This window comes from Pelodiscus sinensis, chromosome 22 (assembly GCF_049634645.1).
Source record: "Pelodiscus sinensis isolate JC-2024 chromosome 22, ASM4963464v1, whole genome shotgun sequence".
Lineage (NCBI taxonomy): Eukaryota > Metazoa > Chordata > Testudines > Trionychidae > Pelodiscus > Pelodiscus sinensis.
This window is the reverse complement of record NC_134732.1, coordinates 4,622,132-4,645,097: the sequence shown is the minus strand read 5'-3', so window position 1 is coordinate 4,645,097 and position 22,966 is coordinate 4,622,132. Positions and strand designations below refer to the sequence as shown.

The 22,966-nt window shown below is 57.6% G+C and overlaps 1 protein-coding gene across 4 annotated transcripts in view; it reads right to left on the bottom strand.

Moving 5' to 3' along the window:
- Positions 1 to 22,966, bottom strand: part of STXBP1 (syntaxin binding protein 1) — a 65,312-nt gene that overhangs the window by 21,297 nt on the left and 21,049 nt on the right. For 2 of the 4 annotated variants that reach the window (XM_075905261.1, XM_075905263.1), the window contains exons 2-15: positions 19,143 to 19,192; positions 18,139 to 18,220; positions 14,777 to 14,853; positions 13,820 to 13,898; positions 12,691 to 12,794; positions 11,525 to 11,673; positions 10,797 to 10,881; positions 9,027 to 9,157; positions 7,155 to 7,262; positions 4,829 to 4,889; positions 4,164 to 4,229; positions 3,147 to 3,227; positions 2,125 to 2,263; positions 706 to 815 (exon numbers count right to left, since the gene is read on the bottom strand). In XM_075905261.1, the coding sequence (XP_075761376.1) occupies positions 706 to 815; positions 2,125 to 2,263; positions 3,147 to 3,227; positions 4,164 to 4,229; positions 4,829 to 4,889; positions 7,155 to 7,262; positions 9,027 to 9,157; positions 10,797 to 10,881; positions 11,525 to 11,673; positions 12,691 to 12,794; positions 13,820 to 13,898; positions 14,777 to 14,853; positions 18,139 to 18,220; positions 19,143 to 19,192 (1,322 nt within the window). Of the gene's footprint in view, positions 1 to 705; positions 816 to 2,124; positions 2,264 to 3,146; positions 3,228 to 4,163; positions 4,233 to 4,828; positions 4,890 to 7,154; positions 7,263 to 9,026; positions 9,158 to 10,796; positions 10,882 to 11,524; positions 11,674 to 12,690; positions 12,795 to 13,819; positions 13,899 to 14,776; positions 14,854 to 18,138; positions 18,221 to 19,142; positions 19,193 to 22,966 lie in introns of all 4 variants that reach the window. The other 2 variants (XM_075905260.1, XM_075905262.1) reach the window with 1 other exon arrangement.

The following is a 22,966-nucleotide window of genomic DNA, read 5'->3' as shown; positions in this document are numbered from 1 at the left end:
TCTGCACGCCCTGGCTTGGCCCGTGCTGCCCTGTGCCTTCAGGGCTGTCAATCCAGCTTCTTTCATGGCCATGGAGCGAACATTGAGAGTGGCGGTAAAAGCACCGTGGATTTTCTTCCCCCGGCCTCTCCCCTCCCTTGCTCTGCCTGCCCCAGGAACAACAGGTAAAGATCACGGGCGCTTCTGCAGCGCCCAGAGACTCACAACACTGGGGGATTCATAGGGACGGGTCAGTATGCTCCCGACACCGACACCCCACTCCGTGACCAGCTGTTAACTCTGACTCAGGGACAGAGTTCTGCCCCTATGATGTCTCGGGGGAGCAGGTCCTGTTTCCTTAGGATCAGGCGCTCTCTCTTCTTCACGTGGTTCTATTGATCCTCTGTCACTTACAACTTGGCAGCACTGGGCCAAGCTCCTCCTGCCCAGCTCCTGCAAGAGCCAGTCAGTACCAGCCATTTGGAATTTAATTACAATCCCAAAGCCCATCAGAATTCAGCTGTCACTTGAGTGGCCGCCTCCCGCTGGTGTCTGTCCGATAATGGCTAATCCTAATCCAGGCTAGTTCGTGGGAGGGGGCTCCTAGAGCCCACAGCTTGTGACAGGGAGACTCTGGGCCAGTCATGAGTGAGCATGGGTGGGGCTGATGCGCAGGGCAGGGGGAGGCGGGCGCCCTGGTTCAGCAGGGGGCTGTTGGGCGCTTACGTCTGTGATGATGGGCACCCCGAGGTGAGCCATGTTGGTGATGATCTCGCTCTCCTCCGGAGGGATCTGAGCATGCTGGATCAGCTTGTTCAGGTTTTCCTCGGTGATCCCTACGAAGGCAAAGGGGAAACGGCGTCCCAAACTGAGCCTGTGCTCCTGGCCTGGGGTCAGAGGTTGCCACCTGTCAATCATCACCAGGGATCCTCAATGACGAGGCTCCTCACTGACTGCAAGAAAGCTCCAGTCATAGAATCAATGGGATGGGACCTCAGGCGGCATCGAGTCCAACACCCCTGTGCAAGGCAGGACCAGCCCCAAGTCAATCATCCCAGCCAGGGCTTTGTCAAGCTGGGACTTAAACACCTCTGGGGATGGAGACTCCACCCCCTCCCTAGGGAACCCAGCCCAGTGCTTCCCCACCCTCCTAGGGAAATAGTTTTTCCTAATATCCAACCTAGACCTCCCCCACTGCAACTTGAGACCATTGCTCCTTGTTCTGCATCCGTCACTACTGAGAACAGCCTCTCTCCAGCCTCTTTGGAACCTCCCTTCGGGGAGTTGAAGGCTGCTCTCAAATCCCCCCTCACTCTTCTCTTCTGCAGACTAAATCCTGCCTTCCCCCTTCAGAGCTGCACTCTGCCTGGAAGAGCTGCGGTTCTGTGCATTGGCTCTGCAGACTTCACCACCGCAAGAAGTTAGGGGGTCAAGGAGGAGCTAGAAGTCCTGGGTTCTAGGCCTGGCTCTGCCCCTGAAGTGCCAGGTGAGTGTGTAAATCACTTCCCCCGTCATGCCTTTGCTTCCTCCACCTGGGAGGGGAGGCTGGTACCTTCCCTGTGGGAAGGCTGCCTCTTGCCAAAAGGGCTGTAAAGTGGAGTGGTGTGAGTTATGAGAGAGCACAGTGAGCACAGTTGTGATGAGCAGTTTGAGTCACTGACACTGTTCCTTGAGCGCTTGGGCGGCCACCTAGGAGAGAGTCAGGTGCCACCCAGCTGATTGGCAGAGTGACTGCAGCCCGTGTTTCTATTGGTGGTGCTCATCTGCACATGCATTGGTGCACCTAACAAAATGTATTCTGCACATGAACAGAAACACTTCGAGAACGTTGCCGACAGTCGGTGCGGTGGATGTCCTGGGCGCAGGTTAAATATTCCTGCGGGGTAAAGTAGAGTGCCCAGCGCATGCGCTCCCTGGCAACAGAGGAGCAGGAGGGAGCTCCAATTTCTTGTCTGGGGTGCAGGGCTCAGGCCCCTGCCAATCTGCAGTGGCCAGGGCTGAGCTGCACGTCGGAAGAGCAGGCAGTGGGCTCTGCATCTTATCACCCTCCTCTAGTCCTCTCCCCGCCACTGTCTCTCCCCATGTACTGTGCCCAGAAGAGCCCCACCCTCCCGGCCACCACCCGGCAGCAGTTTCCCCTCCTACCATTCTTCAGGAAGATGTAGAGCAGGATGATGCGGATCTTGTCGTAGGTGCTGACGTTCCCGTCCAGCAGGATGGGGACAATGGCTCTCATGGGGTCCTTGATCTTCTCCCCTTCGGCATCAGTGCCCATCGCCAGGTCCTGCAGAGAACGTGCACGTTCCTGACCTCGTCCCCCGGCCTGCTGCCCGGGGCCATGCTGCAGCCGCGTGGGGAGCCTCGGGGCTAGGGGCACGGACGGGGGGTGTGGAGGCTGGTCTCTGACTCAAGCCAGGGCGCAAGGGGCAGAGCAGGGCTCCGAGCGCCGCCCTGCGCAGAGCAAAAGGAGACTGACGCGAGCCCTGGAAGTGATCTCGGCCGGGCAGCTGGAGCGCTGGGGCAGGAGCCTGGGAGCAGCCAGCTCTGCCGCTGCAGCAGGAAGCTAAGGAGGGGTGGGAGGGAGGGAGCTGAGGCTGTCACCGTCCCAGGAGCGGGTGGTTCAAACCTCCGCCCCGGACAAACCTGGGCAGGGCAGAGAGACAAGCACACGGCTGGGAACAGGCCGCCTCTCGCCAGCACCAGGCCGGCAGCTTTCTCCAGCAGAGTGGAGACTCTCCAGTGCCCCTGGCCCTTGAGGGGAGTGGGAGGGGACTGCCTAGTTTGCAGCTAGACGGGGGCCTATTGACTCCTGCCTCTAGACAGTTTCTCCCCGCCCTGGACGGTCTGACGGGCAGCCGGGGAGATCCCATAAAGGATCTGTCCTGCAGGCTCGGTGGTGCTGGGCTCCCCCCGCTAGGCACGGCCAGGCCCTGGCTCCGGCGAGCGAGCACGGTGCGCGCCAAGTCCAGGCAGCACGGCGCTAAACCCAGCAACAACCTGGCTGGGCGGGGGAGCAGAGCATCCTGGCGAAGGAGGGTTCAGCCCCAGCCCTGCAGGATCTGTGGGCTCCACGGCTGTGTGGCTGGCCTTGGAGCCACGGGAGCAGGGGGGCAGGGCCCGGGGTGCTACGGGAGCATGGGGAAGAGGGAGCGCGAGGAGCCCCGCACCTGTTCGACTCGGCAGAGCTTGTCCACGGTGCCTTGGTAGTGCTTCATGCAGTCCTCCGCCAGGTGCAGGTGGGTGGAGTACTGGGGAGACAGGAAGGGGACAGGCGCAGGCCTAGCAGTGGCAGCAGCACTAAGTTCCCCGGGGCTGAAAGCCGGCTCGGCCGACCAGGCCCTGATTGACAGCTACGCAGGGGCCGGCCTGTGTCGGCGAGGACGTGTGACTAGACTTCAGGAGCATCCCCAGCCCCTCTGATCTCCCTCCGCGGCTCTGCCTCGTGCCCTTTCCAGCCGGGACGAGAGCTGTTCACGCTGCGCTGCGCCCCCTCGTGCCTGGCAAAACAAGTCTGGGATTTCAAGCCTCTCCTACATTTTGCCAAGTTCCTCTTCCTCCTCCTCCCAGCCGCCCCATCACGGGGGGGCCTGGGAGAGCGTCTGACTTTTCCCAGGAGAATGAATCACTCTGGACCACAAGAGGCTGTAGACTAAGGTATGGCGCTGAGACAGCCGGGTTTCAGAACCAGCTCTGCCACTGACCTCCTGGGTGACCCTGGGCCTGTCATTTTGCTTTTTGCCCACCTTCCGCTGTGTTCTCCGGTTAGACTGTAAGCTCTGTGGGCCAGGGCTGTTTCCTGCTATGTAGCTGGTTCAGTTCCTTGTACAATGGGCCCATGAGCTCACCTGAGATCTCGAACTCTGCTTTCAAAATAACGTAGATGTTCAGCAGGTGAGTCCTGCTACCACCTTCTGTTGGAGGACGATTCCCTTCCCAGCCTCCAAGGATGGCCCTCTTTCCTCCCCACCACACCCCCAACCCAACCCAACCCAACCCAACCCAACCACGTGGTACGTAACAGACATCTCCAATGGGCCACAGCAAGGGCCCCCCAGTCACTGCTGGCCCCCGGACCTCTGTTTGAGCACAGCTGCCTTAGCCTAAAGGGGCACTAGCCAGCGGCAGGATGCTCCTGCTCGGATTCCCTGCTGTGAGCAGCCACCCCCTTCCCCTCCGTTGCTCACCTTGCTGAGTTCTTTCTGGTACTGTGGCATCTTCTTCAGCATCTGGGACAGGTCCCGCATAGTGGTCTGCTGGGAAAGAAATCAGAATTTCCCTTCTGGGCAGGGGGGAGGCCAGGGAAGAAGACACCACTGGGAGCGTCGCAGCCTCTCTGGGGGTGGTGGGCAGGACGTCCCCAAGTCTCCTGCAGGGCTGGGATCTGAACCCTCATGCTTCAGGGCCAAACGAGCTACTGGAGGTGAGGAGGAAACCTGCCGCTCTGGGTCTGTCGGGCTTCTCGTGCCTTTCTCTCAGGCAGCTGGAGCTGGCCCTTGCTACGGACAGGATCCTGGAGCAGATGGGCCCCAGGTCGGACCAGGCTGTCATTGCTCCGTGCCCGGGCTAGGCGGGATTCGGAGTGATGGAGCGCTGATCGGATCCCGTAGGGCAAATCTTGTATGGCGAGAATGTGATGCTGATGGCCGCAGAGGAGAAACGCCCCTCTCCTGCCCCCCCAACCCGGAGCTCAGGCCCACGCCTGGGGTGGCGTTGACCAGCGTTTGGGGGTCTCGAGGTGACCTGGATATCCCGCTGCCCTCTGCCTCGCTCCTAAATGGGCCCACTCAAGGTAGCTGGGATTTGAGGGCCCTTGGCAACTTGCAAGACCAGGTTCAAGCTATGGCATCACCTTCTCTCCTGTGTTCATCCTCTTGCTGGAAGAAAACTCCTTCAGAGAGCGGGTGACCTCCCTGGAAAGAAGGGGGCATAGGGATCAGCTGCCGGCTCAGTCTCTACTCACCCTGGCTCCTGCCCGGCCTCCCCTTTCCTCCGTCCCCTGCAGTCTCACCCGCTTCCTTTCTGGAGCCTTCCCCAGCCCCGCCGCCCTGTGCCACCGGGCCTTGCTCCGCAGGAAGGGGTGGGGTGGGGGTGTGAAAGCCAAGGCCTAGGAATCCAAGCCCCATAAAATGGGTCCATCTGCAGCAGCGAGATCCCAGTTCAGCTTCACTTGAAGCCTGCGCTCCCCTCCCTCCCCGGACAGCGAGCTCCCCAGGACCGTCCGCACGTGGCAGGCAACTGCCTGCCCCAGACATAAGCTGCCAGGAGGCAGGGCTGCCCCGTACAGCGCTCGCGTCGCTTGCTGAGCTGGGGAGGGGGCAGCGGGAAGGGATCCGAAGGGACCAGGGCGAGGGCTGCACAGTTCTGGCAGATCTGGGCACAGCCCTGACTCCACCACGGCACATGCGGCAGGCAGAGTTAACCCAGAGCTGTACTTCCGGCTCCGCTCCACATGGCCATCTGCGGCAGGTGTCCAGGGGCAGGAGCATTTGGTCTCCAATCAAAATGCCCTCTACTCTTTTCCATACACGTGTGGGATTTTCCCCCATGTGCGTGTGGAATACATTTTGTGATGTGCGCAGAGGTGCGTGCGAATGTGCACCACCAAGAGAAACACAAACCTAGCGGCTAATCCGCTGGGCGGCATTAGAAACTCTCCTGAGAGGCTGCACAAGCACACAGCTTACAGGGAACAGCTGGCGTGTGCCCTCCCTGGCAACGGAGGCCGTGTTCCCTGTAAGCTGTGTGCTTGTGCAGCCACTCGGAGATTCCAATGCCGCCCAGCGGATTAGCAGCTAGATTTGTGTTTCTCTTGGTGGTGCACATTCGCACGCCCCTCTGCGCACATCACAAAATGTATTCCACACGCAGATGGGGGGGGGGAGTGCAGGGCTGGAAACAATTAGGGGGAATTTTGACTGGAGGCCTAATACTGCTGACACTGGACACCCGGCAAACGAGACGGCTGGCTTTGCTCTTTGTCTCTGGTAGGGTGCATCTATGTGTGGGCAGATGCATGCACCAAAACCAGCCGTGTAGCCAGGTTAGCAGCCCAGATCCCTGGCCGTGTACAGGTCTGGGCTGGCACCTAGGGGACCTAACCAGTCCTGAGCGAGAGAGTTTGGCGGATGGGGGGGGGGACACACCAGATCCGCAGCCCTGGCAGGGCTCCCGGCCCTGATATTGTCACCGCAGGAGGGATGTCAGCCCTGCCGCCAACAGCTGGCCCTTCTGCTGCCAGACTCCCTGCCACCAGGGCGCTCTGGTCCAGGAACCCACAGAGAGCGTGCCTGTCCGGCGCTGGGTTTGCTGGTACTGCCCCGGCGTCCATGCTTCCCCGGCTATGTTGCTACGTCCAGTGCACTAGCTTGGGTGGAGCTGGGATGGGCCTGTCTATGCACTCTGGGAAGTCTGCTCCCAGTTCTAGTGTAGACGCAGGGGAGCAAAGCATCTCTGTGCTCCAGAAGGGGCGTGGCCTCAGGTGGAAGGGGTGGGGCCAGCCCCTAGTGCTGCCTGGGCTGCACCCCCACCCCCACCCCCAAGTGCCTCCTGGAGCGCACCGTGCAGCACCCCTGCCTTCCCAGGCAGCCCTAAGAGCTGCCCGGAGCGCGCCCTTGAATCACCAGTCCCACGGCAACTTCGCCCTTTGCCTTCCCTGCCCCGTCAGTGGGCCCGTGTGGACACAAACGTAGACAAAAAATGGGGGGGTCCAGCACGACTTTCAGTCTATGTTCAGGGCAGGCTCTGGGGGAACAGCAGGGGGCTGAGGTCTGGATTGTGGGGCGGTGGCGGCGCCATGTGGGGAGGCTCTGGGGGGACTGGCTGAGGCCTGGATTGCGGGGCAGTGGCGGCGCCGTGTGGGGAGACTCTGAGGGGACCGGCTCAGGCCTGGATTGCGGGGCAGTGGCGGCGCTGTGTGGGGAGGCTCTGGGGGGACCGGCTCAGGCCTGGATTGTGGGGCGGTGGCGGCGCCGTGTGGGGAGACTCTGAGGGGACCGGCTCAGGCCTGGATTGCGGGGCAGTGGCTGGGCTTGGGGGTCTAGGGAGGACCAGCCTAGAGAGGTGCCTGCAGGTGGGGCGGAGACGTGCTGGCGGAGCTGTGGGCTGAATTCCCCCCTTAAGCACAAGCCTGGCGCACACGGCCCTGCCGGGAAAGGGCGGGCAGGCCAGGCACTCACTGGGACACCTCCGCGATGTGCTTGTGGCGTAGGGTGATCCAGAGGTCGTCGTCCTCGTCCAGGAGAACCTCCTTCACCCGGGCCTCTCCAATGCCACTCGTCTCGTACCTGGGAAAGGGGGGGGGGCGTCATCGGCTGGGGGAACTGGCAGCGGGAGGAGGGGGAGAGCACCTGCCGCCTCCTGCTTCTGCCAGAGAGACCTGCAGCCGCTCCCCTCAGCTCTGTCAGCCCCTCCTCTGCCCCGGAGCAGAAAGAGGAGACAGACCGTGCATCTCGCGCCCGCGGGCCCTCAGGGCGCTGTACCGCTGCAGCCCACAGCAGCCTTGGCGAGGGCGGCTCTCTTCGGGGGGCAGGACTCGGTAGCACCAGCCTCAGGTTCTGGGTCTATGCGCTGGGGGCCGGTCCAGCACAGCCAGTAGCATGGCACATGACAGGAGTGGGCTAATACAGTCTCTAGCTGGTCTCGGCTGGCTCCAGGGAGCTTTGCGTCTCCTTGACCTGCTTGCACTCTGGAGCAGAACCAGAACTGGACCGGACTCTGGGGGATCCCCCATTCCAGGCTATTACTGTTGGGTTCAGCGAGGAATCGCTCCAGCCTAGTGCGAGGCCGGGGTGAGTGTCTGACTTTACAGGCTTCCCTCAAGCTACCTGACCGACTGGCTCTTCCACTCTTTAGAAGGAGCAAGAATAGTGACTAATATGCAACGGGGAAGATGCAGCAAAATTGTCTGCAAATTACACCTCCCTCCACTCCACCCCCACTGTCATGGAGGCAGTGTGGGCTAGTAGTGAGAGCACCACACTAGGCTCAGGAGACCTCCGTGTTATTCCTGGCTCTACTGGTGCCCTAGAGCTACTTGTTTCATTTCCTACACTATCTTCCCTACTTTGGGTACGTCTAGACTACATGCCTCTGTTTAAATAATCGCCGCTTCATTTAAATTTACATGGCTGCCGCGCTGAGCCGATCAGCTGTTTGTCGGCTCAGCGCGATAGTCTGGACGCGTGGGTGTCGACATCAAAGGCATTTGTCGACCACCTAGGTATGCCTCCTGGGATGAGGTTTACCTGGGTGGTCGACAAATGCCTTTGATGTCGACACCCGTGCGTCCAGACTATCGCGCTGAGCCGACAAACAGCTGATCAGCTCAGCATGGCAGCCATGTAAATTTAAATGAAGCGGCGATTATTTAAATCGACGCTTCGTTTTCCTATGCCTGGTAGCCTAATCTACATGTGTCTGGCGACAGAGGCATGTAGTCTAGACGTACCCCTAGTCTGTAAACTCGTCAGGTCAGGAATACGCTCTCACTGTGTTTGTACAGCACCTGATGCTACGGGGACCTGATCGCAGCTAAGGTCTCTAGGAATCACCGTAATACAAATACTTACTATGACTAACAGTAGTTTGGGTTAGAAAAGGCCAATTTCCAACTGCTCTCTAGCTTGTATGCGCCTTAGTATGAAAACCGTGTGGTATTTGTTAACTGTTAGTATTTTTAAACGACATTCCCCTCAAGGTTGGAAATGTGCCGCTGCTCTTTAAAGGGCGTGGTGCTCCGAATATATTGCGCTTCTCAGCTGGAGGCCTTTCAGAGCGCTGCTCGTGGTACTTGTTCCACACAACTCTGTTAACCATCCATCAATTAAGGCAGCCAAGGCAGAGGTAGGTTCAGGCCAAAGTACCCAGCCGTGACTTGGGAACTTGGGGCGACCGGTTGAGACGGAGCCTGTTTCCTAGGGATGCCAGACTCCTCACTTTAGGCCAAGCCACCGAGTTCTTCAGGACCCGTCAGGCTGGGACCTGCCGGAGCTGCAGGGATTAAGGGGCATTGTACGTTGCATCTCCCAGGCTATTGCCACCGTACTCACTTGTACACGTCGTTCTCGATGGGCAGCAGGTCGTAACTCATGGCCTGGAACGTGAGTTCATGCAGCACCGGGGAGGCGGGGTCAAAGCCACGGTCCAGAATGAGGAGCTGGGAGCGAGCTTTGTCAGGACCCTACCGACACACAGAGCAAGCCGTTGTCACTTCGGCGGGGGTGGAGTCTCCACGGATCAGCGGCATGAACATGGAAATCAGAGCTCGCTTCCTAAGCCGTGCTCCGGTTCAGGCGCATGCTCTTGGACGGGCTGGGCAGACCCTGCTCCCGAACACAGAGCTCGGCCTACGGCACAGCACGGTCCTTCCAGCCTAAGTTTTCATGCCCGAGCTGAAAGCAGCACCAGAAATGTTCCACTTTGGAAGCAAATGCCAAACTTCCCATTCAGGGTGGGCGCTGGCACCTGTTTGGAGCCAAATGTGCCGGTGCAGAGCAGGAGAGCAGGAGAGAGGCCACCAGGGAGCCTCTGCCAGAGCAACGCTCCCAGCCTCATGCTAAGGAACCCCAAGGACCAGCGAGCTCCGTGCTTAGAATCTTTGGGTGGGAAGAAACCTCAGGAATCGAGTCCAGCCCCTGCCCAAAGCAGGACCAATCCCAACTCAACCATCCCAGCCAGGACTTTGTCAAACCAGGACTTAAACACCTCGGCTACGTCTACACTGGCACCCTTTTCCGGAAATGCTTAAAACGGAACAGTTTTCCATTATAAGTATTTCCGGAAAAAGCGCGTCTACATTGGCAGGATGCTTTTCCGGAAAAGCACTTTTTCCGGAAAAGCGTCCGTGGTCAATCTAGACGCGCTTTTCCGCAAAAAAGCCCCGATCGTCATTTTCACGATCGGGGCTTTTTTGTGGAAAACACTACTGTTTCCAGAACAGTTTTACGGAAAAAGGACTTTTGCCCGAACGGGAGCAGCATAGTATTTCCGGAAAAGCGGATGATTTCTTACAGTAGATCGTCAGTGCTTTTCCGGAAATTCAAGGGGCCAGTGTAGACAGCTGGCAAGTTATTCCAGAAAAGCGGCTGATTTTCCGGAATAAGTGGCCAGTGTAGACACAGCACTCTAGTGCTGGAGATTCCACCCCCTCCCTAGGGAACCCATCCCAGTGCTTCCCCACCCTCCTAGGGAAATAGTTTTTCCTAATAGCCAACCTAGACCTCCCCCACTACAACTTGAGCCCAAGGCTTCTACTGTAAGAATGCCACCAGCAGGGGGCGCTGCGCACAGGCACAGCAGTAAGTGATCTGAGTCAGCGTCTGGGCTGGATTTATGGAACAAGGGCTCAATCCACGTTGAGGAAAGGCCAGGAAAAGCCAGTGCCCTGGGAAGGAAGCCATCCCTCCCACGAGGAGAACGTGACATACGCGTTCTGGGTTTGTTTGACCAGGGCTGGGCACTTCACCTGTGTCTGCTTCCCCTCCCACGCCTTGACTGTCGTCTCTATAGACTGTAAGCGCATCGGGGCAGGGGCTGTCTCTTGCTACGGGATCTAGCACACTGCGACCCTCCTTTGTGGGCTTTTCGATGCTGCCCTAAGGCAAACGATTCTGAATGATCTAAGATGACAGTTTCTTCCTTCTGCTCGTCCCCCGACACGCCTGGTCCCACTGATGTGTGGCAGGCTTCTGCTACCATGCGAGCACGCACCCGGACAGAGCCAAGGTAAAACACGAGTGAGTGCATCTGTGCTTTCCTGAACGGCTGCTGTTCTCCTAATGGCTCCTGCCAGTATCCAGCCCCCTGCGGCCCGTGCTCACCTCGCCCATGGTTGGGTCGTCCGCCTTGTAGGCGTCCAGTTTGTCCTGGATGAGCTGGGCCAGCATGGCGTTGTCTTTGTAGTCTCTAGCCGAGGAGGAGGGAAAGAAAGATGCAAAGTTCATTGAGTTCCTCATGCACCTCCCGGCCTACAATGAACGTCGATGAGGTGAGGGAGCTTGGAAAAAAACACCCCGAAAAGAAACCCAACCGCACGCAGGCAGATAACAGCCGCTTCTCCTTTCCAAGGGTTGTGGCGCTCCGGACCCATGTGGGAGCAGGGAGGAGCGTGGCTCTGTGGACCATCTCTCAGGTTCCTCACAGGGTCGCTCTCCATGTAAAACCCTGGGCTCCATGGAGAAGGAGGGCGCTGGCTGGGGCTCTCAGCAGGCCCGCGTAACACGCCTCTGTGGCGTTAGTCGACTTCATCGCCCCCCACCCCTGTTGGTGAGTACACACCGTCTTCTCGGCACCATCCTGCCCCACCTCTGAGCCCGTCTCCGCTGCGGGGGACTCTGCGCTCTCCCTCTTACGTTTCTGAGGCGCAGGGAGTGGGGTGGCGCTTGTGAGGGGACAGTGCATAGGGAAGGAAGGATTTTGAGCAGGGGCAGAGGGAAGCTCGCGGGAAGGAAGTGGACGTGAAGGACTCAGACAGGAGGAGAGAGGGGTACGCGGAGGAGAAGCCTCCAGTTCAGCCCCCACCCCACCCTACCCCCGGGCGCAGCCCTACCCTCTGTATCGCACGGCTGGGTATTCCTTCAGGGTGGCGCACAGGGTGGCTATCTGTTCTGCCAGGCGTTCCAGGATCGGGTTCTTCATCTGGGTCTTGTGGGGGCTGTAGAAGCTTTGGAAAGAGTCGGCAGAGTCCAAGGAGTAAACCTGGAGGGGATGGGAACGGCCGAGGTCGAGCTTAAATGTGAACGCCACGTAAGGAGAAGATCAGGCTACCTGCTCTCCCCTCTGACGATGGTGCCAAGCTCTTACGTAGCGAAGAGAAAAGGCAGGGGCCTCGGAGGTGCAGAAAGTTGCCTGCAGCCAAGCCGCCAGCCACGGGTAGGACTGGGAATCAGGCCATACCCACGCTGCCTCTCTCCCTAGCATCAGCCTCTCCATGTAAACACCCCTCCTGCACCAGCCAGCTCCCCCAGCCTGGCAGCGGCTGCAGGCCGGGCAGGAGAGGCAAAGCACAGCCGGGTCCTTTCCCCGCAGCACGAGATGCGTGTTTCCAGCTGGCTCGGCGGGGAGGGGAAACCAGATCGTGCCTGCACCAAGGGGGCAGTCCAGCGACGCCTGTCCCAGCCAACTGCCCCGTGATAAGAAGGCGCCAAGTTCTACTGCCAGATGTGGGCAAAGGCTCATCTGCAGGCAGCACGTTGGCTAAGGCCAGCTAGGAAAATCCTTGCCTCGTTTGGGATTGGAAGAGTTAATGGCTCTGAAGGCTGACTGCCATCTGTTCCTAGTCACGTGGGCTGCCCCCAACAGGAGGGCTTGGTCGGCAGCAGATGGCACGAGGTTTGACCCCTCCTGTGCCCCGATGGTACCCAATGGCAGGCAGCAGCATGGGGTGGGGGTGGAGCGCAGGGATAGCACACAACAGGGGATCAGGCCTGAGAAATAATCAAAGGAGACAAGGCTGAGAGCGGGACAGGTGATGAAGAACCAACCCTGCGGGAAGGAGGCTAGTAACTTAATGTCTCATTTCAGGCTGCTCCGTAAACCCGCCTTCTCCCGGGAACGTGAGAACGAGCTACAGAGCAAATCTGATGGCGCCAAAGCCCCCAGCAAGTAAAACTGGACCGGTTGCCTTTCCAGCCCTCCCTGGCCACTCACCTGGGTCTCCGCACGGAGCAGCGCGTGACGGGGCTGTGCTCCCGCCCCCCCCCCCCCCGGACTCACCTGGGACTCGTAGGGAAGGAAGGCGATGTTGATTTCCGTCAGGGTCTTGACGACTTTGGCCGTGCGAGATTTGACCAGTTCGTTGAACAGAGCATCGGGGCAGGCTGGCAAGAGGGAAGGAACCGAAACGTTCAGCCGCCATTTCAGATCCCTGCACCAAAGGTCAAAACCCACCATGCAGGAATCGAACCTGCCCCAGTCAACCTAGGGGGTGGTGGCCTCGTTCCAGTGCTCAGAAAGCTCTCCGACTGTCCCGGCACACAGCACCATAGTACTGAGAATGTCTCCTGCCCCTTCCACGCCGGGATCTCCAAGCGCTTTCTGCGCATTGTTAGGGAATTTGGCTTCCCCGGGAAGCCTGGGCGGCCGGCAGTGTAGGCTAAGGCAGGCCCAGCTTTCCCCAATCTGCCTACGCGCCCCAACTGCTGAAGGCTGGGGCCACCGGTGGGGAAGGCTGGGGGTGTTTTTTGCTCCCTGTCCATCGGGGAGGGCCAAGCCAGGCCCCTGCTTGGCAGTTCCAACCCTCTACATGGCCATAAAGGATCTGGCTGGGGTGGGCGGGGCTTGGCACCAGAGGCGGGGCTTGGCACCATGGGCGGGGCTTGCCTTCCACGGCTGGGCTTTCACCCACTGCCCATGCCGTGACGTGCAAAGATGCCACGGCTAAGTGGGCCCTTGGAAGAACTATCCCCTGCCCGAACGCCCCGGCCTGATGGGGTCTGATCAGAAGGGAATGCCTGAGGGCGAAGGCTGAACACAGGAAATACAATGAAGCCTGACTGGAGTGCACGGTAGCTTCCCACAGGGGTTGCTGAAAGCGCCTTTGCATGAGTCATTTAGCTTAGACTAGACAGCGCTCTTGCACACGCTGGGGGCGGAGGGAACACGATTGCCCTGCACGGGGGTGGACTGGGCTTGCTCACACAGCTTTCCCTCGCTCTGCTTTCTAGGAGTCTGGGGGGAATTTTACAAATCGCAGGCAGAGCTTCTCACAAACCTCCCGCGTGCGAGTCTCGCTCGTTTCCTGCCCCACTCCCGCTTCGCCTTTGCACTAGGGAAGCCGCAGCGAGTCGGGAGCCCGGACAAGACGGCGGAGGTGCGGGGGCAAGGACAAAGGCGGTGTACTTACAGTCAGTGAAGAAGACATGGGCTGCCCTGTACTTGGCAGTAGGGGCATCCTTGAAGTCGCTGATGAGTGAATGGACAGACTACAGGGGGGGAAGAAAGGAAACCCACATGAGGCTGGACACAGTAGGTAATGATTAGCATTTTCAGACACTTAGCCCAGCCAGTGTATGGCTGGGTCCCAATCATGAGACGCGTTCCATGTGCGGGAATCAGCTGGCTCTGACCCATTCGCTCAGGAGACAGGTATTCACACAGTCTCAACTCTGCGTTTCAGTCCAGCCCCTTCAGGAGCTGAAGGTGCTTTGGGGGCAACATTAAGAAAAAGGATCTAGGCTCAGATTTCATGGTCCGGGCTGCATTTTGCATGGCTGTGAATATGGTCAGGCCCTAAAGACTATCCTTAAAGCTGGATGGTAAAATGCAGCTGGAATCTTTGGCCACCAAAATCAAAACGCTTCACCAAACCATGTTGATTTCACCAAATATTTTGTTTTGGAGAAAACTGGGGGGAAAAATCCCCAAAAGGTTGAAACGTCCCATTTTTTGACACTGACAGAATGAAACATTTTTCATCATGTAACAACTTTTCATTCTGAGGAGGTTTTTTTAGTTTATATTGTACTGCAGGGTTTTGTTGAAATGAAATGTTTCAGCCAATCCAAAACTACTTTTTTTTTCTCTCAGCGTTTATTTTTGCGGAGCATTTTGATATTTGGGGGCTTTGTTCCAAATTGGAATGGGAAAAAAAAGTCAAAATCCTGAACCCATGATACCAGCGACATGTTTTGTTAGCCGTTAAGGTGCGACTAGACTATTTGTTGTTTAAGTTTTTATAGGACACTGCCGTCCATTCTTACCCGGGCACTGACAAATACCCCATTCGCCACCGGCGCGGTGACCAAACATGACTAGCTTTCCCCAAACCCTGGTCCAAGACACGCCCATGCTGGAGAGTCACCTTATCAGACGGAGTGATGAGGTACACAGCCTCCAAGCTGGGCAGTGGCTCTCGGCGCTTGTTGATGTCTTCCACAACTGCTCAGGAAACACAACCAACACAAAAGGGAACATGGGTGACAGGCTGCCTCCTCTCCGTTGTCTAGAGCTATCTAGAGGGTACTAGAAGAGATCCCCAGTGTTGCTCAGGTTCTTAACTCAGTTAAGGAATTTTGCTGTTTGGGTGGGGTGGGGGTGAGGGGTTCAGTATGCTCCCTGCCCTGGGATGAGGACATATCCCAATCCTCTCTTACCTCAGGAGCTTGGGGCCAGGTGCGATGCGCCTCTCCATGGCTGCTGCAGCTCCAATGGGAACAGCTGGGGGCGGGGTGCACGTTCCCCAGCTGGGGCAGGTCCAGATTTGTCTGCCCCCTGCCCTCTCCAGCCAGAGAGGAACGCAGCAAACTGTGCACTTTCCCCTCGCTCCCTGATGAGGGGAACAGCCAGCAACATTCCCGTACAAAGCGGGGGAGAGCTTCGCCCCCACCCCCACCCCGCCTGCCCTAAAGGGTGTCTTGAGGGGTGGAAAGTTTGAGGCTGGGGCAGTCCCGGAGGGTAGGAGAGACCCTTCACCTCCCTGGTGATTCTGTCTCTTTTCTGTACCATTTTCTGAGAAGCAATCCCCCTCCAGGCACATCCCACTGTCCTGGCACAACCAAACCCTAACCTTGTTTGAAGTTACGCTAAGAGGAAGCTGAATATTGAAGTTGGTGGCCCTAGATCTTGCTGTTTAGGAACAGACGGACAAACTCCCTCAGATCGGTCGCAGATACATCCGTACCACTGGGGACCTGCAATCTCTTGTCCAAGACTTGCTTTTTGGTCACATCTAACAGCAAGCCCCAATGAAAAAAGAGGTGCGGTTCCACCGACTTTCCCACCCCAAACTAAAAGGTTCCCAGCCAGCTTGCTCTTACAGCGCCCCTAAAGGGGGAACAAAGGGACGGCACTCCAGAGGCAACGGTGCGTATTGCTCCGTTCTGCAGGACAGCCAGTCCCCTAAAGCCCAGGGCTACGTCCAGACTACGTCCCTTTTTCGTAAAAGGGATGTAAATTAGACGTATCGCGATTGCTAATGAAGTGGGGATTTAAATCTCCCCCACTTCATTAGCATAAAAATGGCTGCCGCTTTTTTTTCCGCACGGAGATTTGCCAGAGAAAAGCGCCAGTCTAGACACTGATCTTACGGAAAATAAAGCCTTTTCTGAAAGATCCCTTATCCCTATTTCATTGAGGGATAAGGGATCTTTCGGAAAAGGCTTTATTTTCCACAAGATCAGCATCTAGACTGGCGCTTTTTTCCGGCAAAGCTCCGTGTGGAAAAAAAGCAGCAGCCATTTTTATGCTAATGAAGCGGGGGAGATTTAAATCCCCGCTTCATTTGCAATTGCGATACGTCTAATTTACATCCCTTTTACGAAAAAGGGACGTAGTCTAGACATAGCCCAGCTGTATTCTACAGACACGGTTCCCACCAGCACAGCTGGGAGACTGAAGAGGCCTCAAGAACCTTTTCTCTTTTTCTAGAAAGGGTTGATTGATTTTTTTTGAGATGGCTCTTTCCATGTTTAAGTTCTCTATATGATGATTATTCCCCTTGAATCGTAACGCGTGTGAAGGGTGCTCTGGAGCCTGGAGTCCTCTGTTCAGGTACAAAACTGTGCTGCAGGCAGAAGTCCCAGCATCTCCCAAGTAACCCCCTCCTTATCCAGGAAAGGTTGCGTGGATGGGGCTGCACGTTGCTTGGGTGTGGGGTGTGGGGCTTACACCCGTGCATGACGGGTCGTGTCAGTCGTGGACAACCATTCTTACGGTGTGGCACCATGCTGGCGGGCTAACCACCAGCTGTGAAATGTTCCTCTTGGCCAGAATACCTTTGATGCATTCCATGCGCCCTCCATGATGATTCCTTCTGGGGCATCTGGCCTTGGCCACTGTCAGCAGACAGGATACAGGGCTAGATGGACCTTTGGTCTGACCCAGCGTGGCCATTCTTATTATCAATGATTTCCCTTGGCCTCATGCCTACAGGTGCCCACTGGAGGGCAGGGCCGCTTTGTGCTAGGCACTGCACGTGCTGAGATGAAGACACAGTCTCTGCCCCAACTAGCTTACAATCTGTGCCATTCAGACTGGGCTGACCCTTCTCTCGTTGCTATCGGGGGGGCATTCCCATAACACCAGGATCTTGGTTTATCCCATACGCTCTACAGCTGGCTGGCATCCCCCGCTGTCTGAAATTCCAGTTCTGCTTTCACTTGCCCTGGCGTAAAACAGAGCAACCTGCACTGTAGGCAGTGGAGTTAGCCCTGGACTAAATTTGCTGTGAGAGAAAAAGCAGACCCCAGATCCAATGTTTGGCCACTGCAGCAGGGCTGTGTGCTGGGGCAATTGCCATGACAAGCGGCATCTGTTGGTCAAACACCTGTAAACTGAATGGCTCCATGTTTGTGTGCTGCATTTTCCCCCTCTAGCTATTTTAATTCCACGGAGAGCCAATTCTGGGACGTCAGGTCTCCTTGTGGCATTTCCAGCTACCAGGGAGTGAAATAGCACAAAGAGGCCAGATCCTCATGCTAGCCAAGTTGTGTGAGTCATTCAGGGAAGCCTGTGGAAAAATCTCACCCCAAATCCCTAACCCCAAATATCTGGGAGGGATAGCTCAGTGGTTTGAGCATTGACCTGCTAATCCCAGGGTTGTGAGTTCAATCCTTGAGGAGGGGATTTTGGGCAAAAAATTGTCAGGGATGGTATTTGGTCCTGCTGTGAAGGCAGGGGAGTGGACTTGATGGTCCTTTCCAGTTCTAGGAGATAGGCAATCTCCATTAATTTAAAAAAAAAATCCTGCAACTTGGACACCTAGCTGACTGGGTTACCATGGATTACTGGGACCTACAGCAGTGCTGCTGTGCCTGTATCCTGAGCCCAGTGTGGAAGAGAGACTCCCAGTCTGTTTGCACCTTGGGTGGAAGGGATCACACTGGCCTAGCCAGCCCAGTTCAGGTCACAGTGGTACAGGGGGAGGAGAATGAAGCTCTCCAGCCATCAGCTGTACAGGGAAGTTTTCAGTGTGACTGGAGCTCCAAGAGACGCGATAGAGCCTGCTGAGCTCCAGTGGCAAAGTGCTGACCAGGAGAGATGGGCTGACAGAAATGCTGCAGCTCATTCAGCATGAAATGGGGGAAGAAGATGCTCTTCCTGATCACCTGCCTCCCAGCACCAGCTGACCTTACAGGTTAAGCTAGAGTCTGAGGAGCAGAATGGGAGCACCCAGGGGGCGTGGGGGACTGCAGAGTGGGAGCACCCCGGGGGGGTTGCACTCACTTGTTATCCCCTCCGTCATGATGTCGGTCATTTTGCAGCAGGAAGAGAGCATGCGCATGCTGAGCTGATCCACCACCAGCACCTGGGAGGCGAGAGATTGAGCCCGTGGGCATTAGGGTGCACCGGGTGGAATTCGACGTGTCTGACAGCGCGTCCTCGACGGGGCCCAGCACGGCAAAGGGCCAACCCGCAGGCCTGTCCCCGCAGCCCTGCCAGCGCATCTCAGTGCCGACATGCAGCACAGCCAGCTTTCCCCAGAGCTATCGTCACGCCGGGCTCCACCCACGGGCGCTGCGTTGTCACAGAGCTCTGCCAATGGCCCCCCCGGTGCCCTGCAGGTACGCTAGGCAGGGGAAGGCATTGCCTTTCCAAACCACCACCCTGGCCCTGCCCACACTCCGCCCCCACAATGCCTACTGGGGGCGGAGTGCTGCTGCCACTTGGACCACACGCCACCTCACCTCCCTGTGGTGCTGGAGGGTGGGGCATGGGCCGAAGGGGTGGGGCCAGGGCCAGGGCATGGGCCGAAGGGGTGGGCCTAGGAGCAGGGGCCTTGAGCAGGAGCAGGAACCCCACAGATCTGGTGCACCACATGACTCATCGTATGCCCCATGGGCTGGGCAAGTTGAGCACCCCTCCACCACGCCTCCTTGCCTCCCGCTGGACTAGCAACTCCCAGGCTGCTGCCAGCCTCCCCGCTTCCTGTCATCCACACCCCTTCCTCCATCGGTGCCGACTTCTGCTCTAGCCAGGTGTGCTCGACTCCTGCCCCACCCCACCCCCACCCGACGTTTCCACCCCCTCCCCTGAACGTGCTGCATCCTCACTTGCCCCTTCCCACCTTGGCCTGCTGCCAAATTGCAGCAGGAGGTGCTGGGAGGGGAGGTAGAGCTCAGCAGGGCTGCTGGCAGGTCCTGGGGGAGGGGGGCTCCAGATCGGAGCATCCATGGAGTTGGCGCCTGCGCCTTCCCCCGTGCTCCTGCCTGCCCTGTTCCCCCACTCACCTTCCACTCGCCCTTCTTCTTCACCTTCCTGATGACATCATGCATGATCTCTGCAAAAAGAATGGAAAAGACGGCTGTTAGCTCTCACCTGTTCTCCTACCTTCCTCCTCCGGGGCTGCAGCAGCGCCCACTGGGTCGCATGGCGGCTACTGGCCAATGCTGATTGCAGGCAGGGCAGAAGGAGATTATTAACCAGCCTTCTCCGCCACAGATTGCACAGCACTTCCCAAAGGACATCAGTACCGTTATTCCCATTTTATGGGAGGGGAAACTGAGGCACAGAGGTGGCCTTGCCCCAGCTCTTCCAACAAGCTAGTAGTAGAGATAGGACTAGAACTCAGGTCGTCTGAGTTCCACACCAGTGGTCTAGTCTGTGGACAATACGGCCTCGCAAGCCAGGAGGTGGGGGTTGATTGTCACTGTGGATGACAAGCAGAAGGGCTTGAAGAAGGGGAAAATTCCCTACTGGAGATTTTCTTACAGCATCTGACCTACTTCTGTGACCTGTAACTGCTGTGCCTGGGAGCAGTGGCACAGTAAGAAATGGCTCGGCGCTATCCCAGATCTCTGCCACAGGGTACACAGAGAACAGCTTTGCCATCTCAGGCTACGTCCACACTGCGGCAGTTTTTCGGAAGAGGAAATGCAAATGATGCACTCGTTTGCAAATCTCGCGCTCTCATTTGCATAGTCTCTCCCGATCCTTTTTGCGAGGAGGTTTTTGCAATAAAAAGCCTTGTGTACACGGGGCCGCTTGTCGGAAAAACCCCGTTTTGCGCAAGAGCCCTTATTCCTCAAAAAATGAGGTTTACAGGAGCTTGTGCAAAAGGGGGTTTTTCCGACAAATGGCCCCATCTACACAAGGCTTTTTATCGCAAAAACCTCTTCCGCAAAAAGGATCAGAAGAGACTACGCAAATGAGAGCGCTAGATCTGCAAATGAGCACTTCATTTGCATTTTCTCTTCCAAAAAACTGCCTCAGTGTGGATGAAGCCTCAGGCAGAGCAGGGCAGACGAAGATCGTCCCATTTCACGGAGGGTTCTCATCTGGCAAAATCAGGTTTGTTCTGTGTGGAACCGAAATCAAAAGGTTTGAAACTCTCCCGGACAGGAAATGAAAGCCCAGTGCTGCCTCTTAGGTGGAAGAGGCGGGGCTCCCCCATCCCTGGTTCCTCCACCACCCGTGGCAGAACAGATTTAATCTCAGGAAAATCTTGCCAAGTGTAAGAACGGCAGGACAAGGGGACAGACCCCTGGGGGTGGGGGAAGGGCCTTCGCCGGAGGTTTCCGCAAGGAGGCTGGAGCCGTCTCTCTTGCATGGCTCAGACACAGCAACTCTCCTCCCGGCAGAGGGTTGGATTAGGGGAGGCTGGCGGTGCCTCCTGAGCAGTGGGAAGACGCCCATTAACGGCGGTGGGCTTTGAGGTGAGGCCGGGCATTCCAGAGCCTTCAAAAAGTTCATAGTGGCACCAGCAGAGCAACCGGAGTTATCCTGCTGGGGCGGAGGATCCTTGTCTTGCACCCAAATCTGCCCTGGCCTGAAGTAACCCACCTAGGCACAGTAACCGCCAGTCACGGCTCCAAGGGCTGCTGGCGGTCTGGAACGTGGTTGCACAGCACAGAGGGGTCTGCTGAGGCCGATAATGTCACAGGCCTCGTGAGCCGCCCTCCCCTGCTCTTCAGGCACTGGCAGGGCTGGGGCCCCGCACCCGCTTTTCGCTCCGAGCAGACGGATTTGAACCCAGCTCCCGGCAGGCAGAGGCCAAAGCCTGCCCGCGGGCAGCGCTCTTCAGACCCCTCAGCCCAGCCCAGCCCAGCCCGGGGTGCTGCTCAGTCACCCGGCTCGACGGGAGCTGTCTAATCCGAGGCGCGAAGAAAACAGCAAAGGATTTAGAGCCCCTTTTAGAAAGGAAGCAAGCGGCTTGAGCCGGTCCCGCCTAATCCTCGGCAATCGCATTTCACCTCCCATTTCGGTGGGGCTTATGCAACCAGAGGCGGCGCCGCGACACCGTCCCCCTCACGCCCGGCTCACTCCACTTTCACCCCCGGTGCATCAGGCTCGCCTTTGCTCCCGCCGCTAGGAGGCTCAGCAGTGAGGCCTTCCAAGCACAGCCCTACCCAGGCTGCTCTGGGGTCTGCTTTGGCCTCGTGGCCTGACTTGCTCTTATGCACGTTATGGCAGCAAGGGGCAACCTGGGCTAGTGAGTGGGCCACACGAGTGGCCTCCAGGCCGCTAATTTCTTCTAACCAAGCCAGTCTCCCGAGATATGACACGGGCAGAAATCAGAGGAATCTAGCAACCCTGCGCGTGGGCAACAATAAATAAAAGGTCTCGCAGGCCACGCAGAGAACCCCAATGGGCCGTGGGTTGCCCACCACCGTGTTCCATCAGACGTTTGCAGTGGTTCTCCGACGGGGGGGACATGACCCCTCAGGGCATCACAGGGTTGTTGCGTGGAGGGGAGTCACGAGCTGTCAGACTGCACCCCAAACCCTGCTTTGTCTCCAGCATTTCTAATGGGGTTCAATAAAAGTCTGTCCGGTGCTGCAGGACTGTTCGGTGCGGTTTAAGCTTTTCCCGCATGAGGAGGGAGGGAAGCTGGCAGGAAGCATTTGCTCCCGTCAACCTCCTGCTGTGCAGACGGTGTCAGGTACATCAACTCCCGCGACGTTATTTACACAGCTGGCGTCAGGTTCCTTCAGCAGACCTTCTGGGTCTGGTATAGACCTGGCCTCAGAGTCGCACGGAAGTGATGGCGGCAGAGCCAAAGCCTCCGCCCATTGGACTCAGAGACACAGCGCCAGGGTATCCGCCTTCAGGGTGGCCAGAACACGGGCTGAGACGTGCCAACACGCAGGCACATGCCTGGGCCTTTGCGTGGCAGCGATTCCTCAGAGCAGCGGCACAGCATGCCCGGCTCACCCCCGCCAGCCAGGAGAACGCGACCCGGAGCCACGCAAGAGCAGAGGGGCCTTTGGGGGGGGGAGTGGAAAGCACAAGGACTGCACGTCACGGGGGGCCCAGGCACTATGATGTGTGAGCACGCTCCCAGGGCGAGCTGCCGGCAAAGCTTCTATGGCTGGAAAGGTTTGACCTTCCACAGCTGGTTAATGGGGGAGGGGGAGAACAGTGTAACCTTCCCAAAAATACTCTTGGCTGCTGCGGCTGAGATCTGCCTGGCCAGTGGCTGGTCCTCACACCCTGCACTTTATTGGGGTGGCTTTCTCCTTTATTGGCCATGGGCTAGGATTTCTGTCCCAGCCCAGCTCGCTGTAGAGCCCAACTCTCCAGTCCCTGCCCCCTGCCTCTTCCCATCCTCACCTTCCTTCTCCCTCGCCGCTGGACACTTCCCAAATGGGACTTTGCTGAAATGCACTTAATTCCAAACCCTCTTTCCTTCTGGCCCCAGGCCAAGCGTGAAGTGTTTCAGCCCAAGGAGTTGGATGTCAAGTAAATGATGCCTGGAAGCAAAGGGGGAGGGAGGGAGTAGCAAAGCTCTCTCTAGCTCATAGCAAGGCTTCTGTGAAAGCAAGGCTGGCGACAGCCTGGCACCAAAAGCACCAGCCACAACAACTGGAGCTAAAGTTACCTCTTCAGGTAGTAGCAGATCTTTTCCTCCGTGGTCCCACGCTCAAGAGAGAACGATACCACAGTTAGCTAGCATGTTCGTAGGTGCCAGATAGGGATGTAATAGGGTAGTCAATTAACCGATTAGCAAAAGCTTCTAGATGAATGCTATAGACTACATGCATCTTCCTCCTCTCTCCTCCTCCCCCCCCCCCCCCCCAATACATTTTTTTGCAGTCCTGGCTTCCAACAGGTC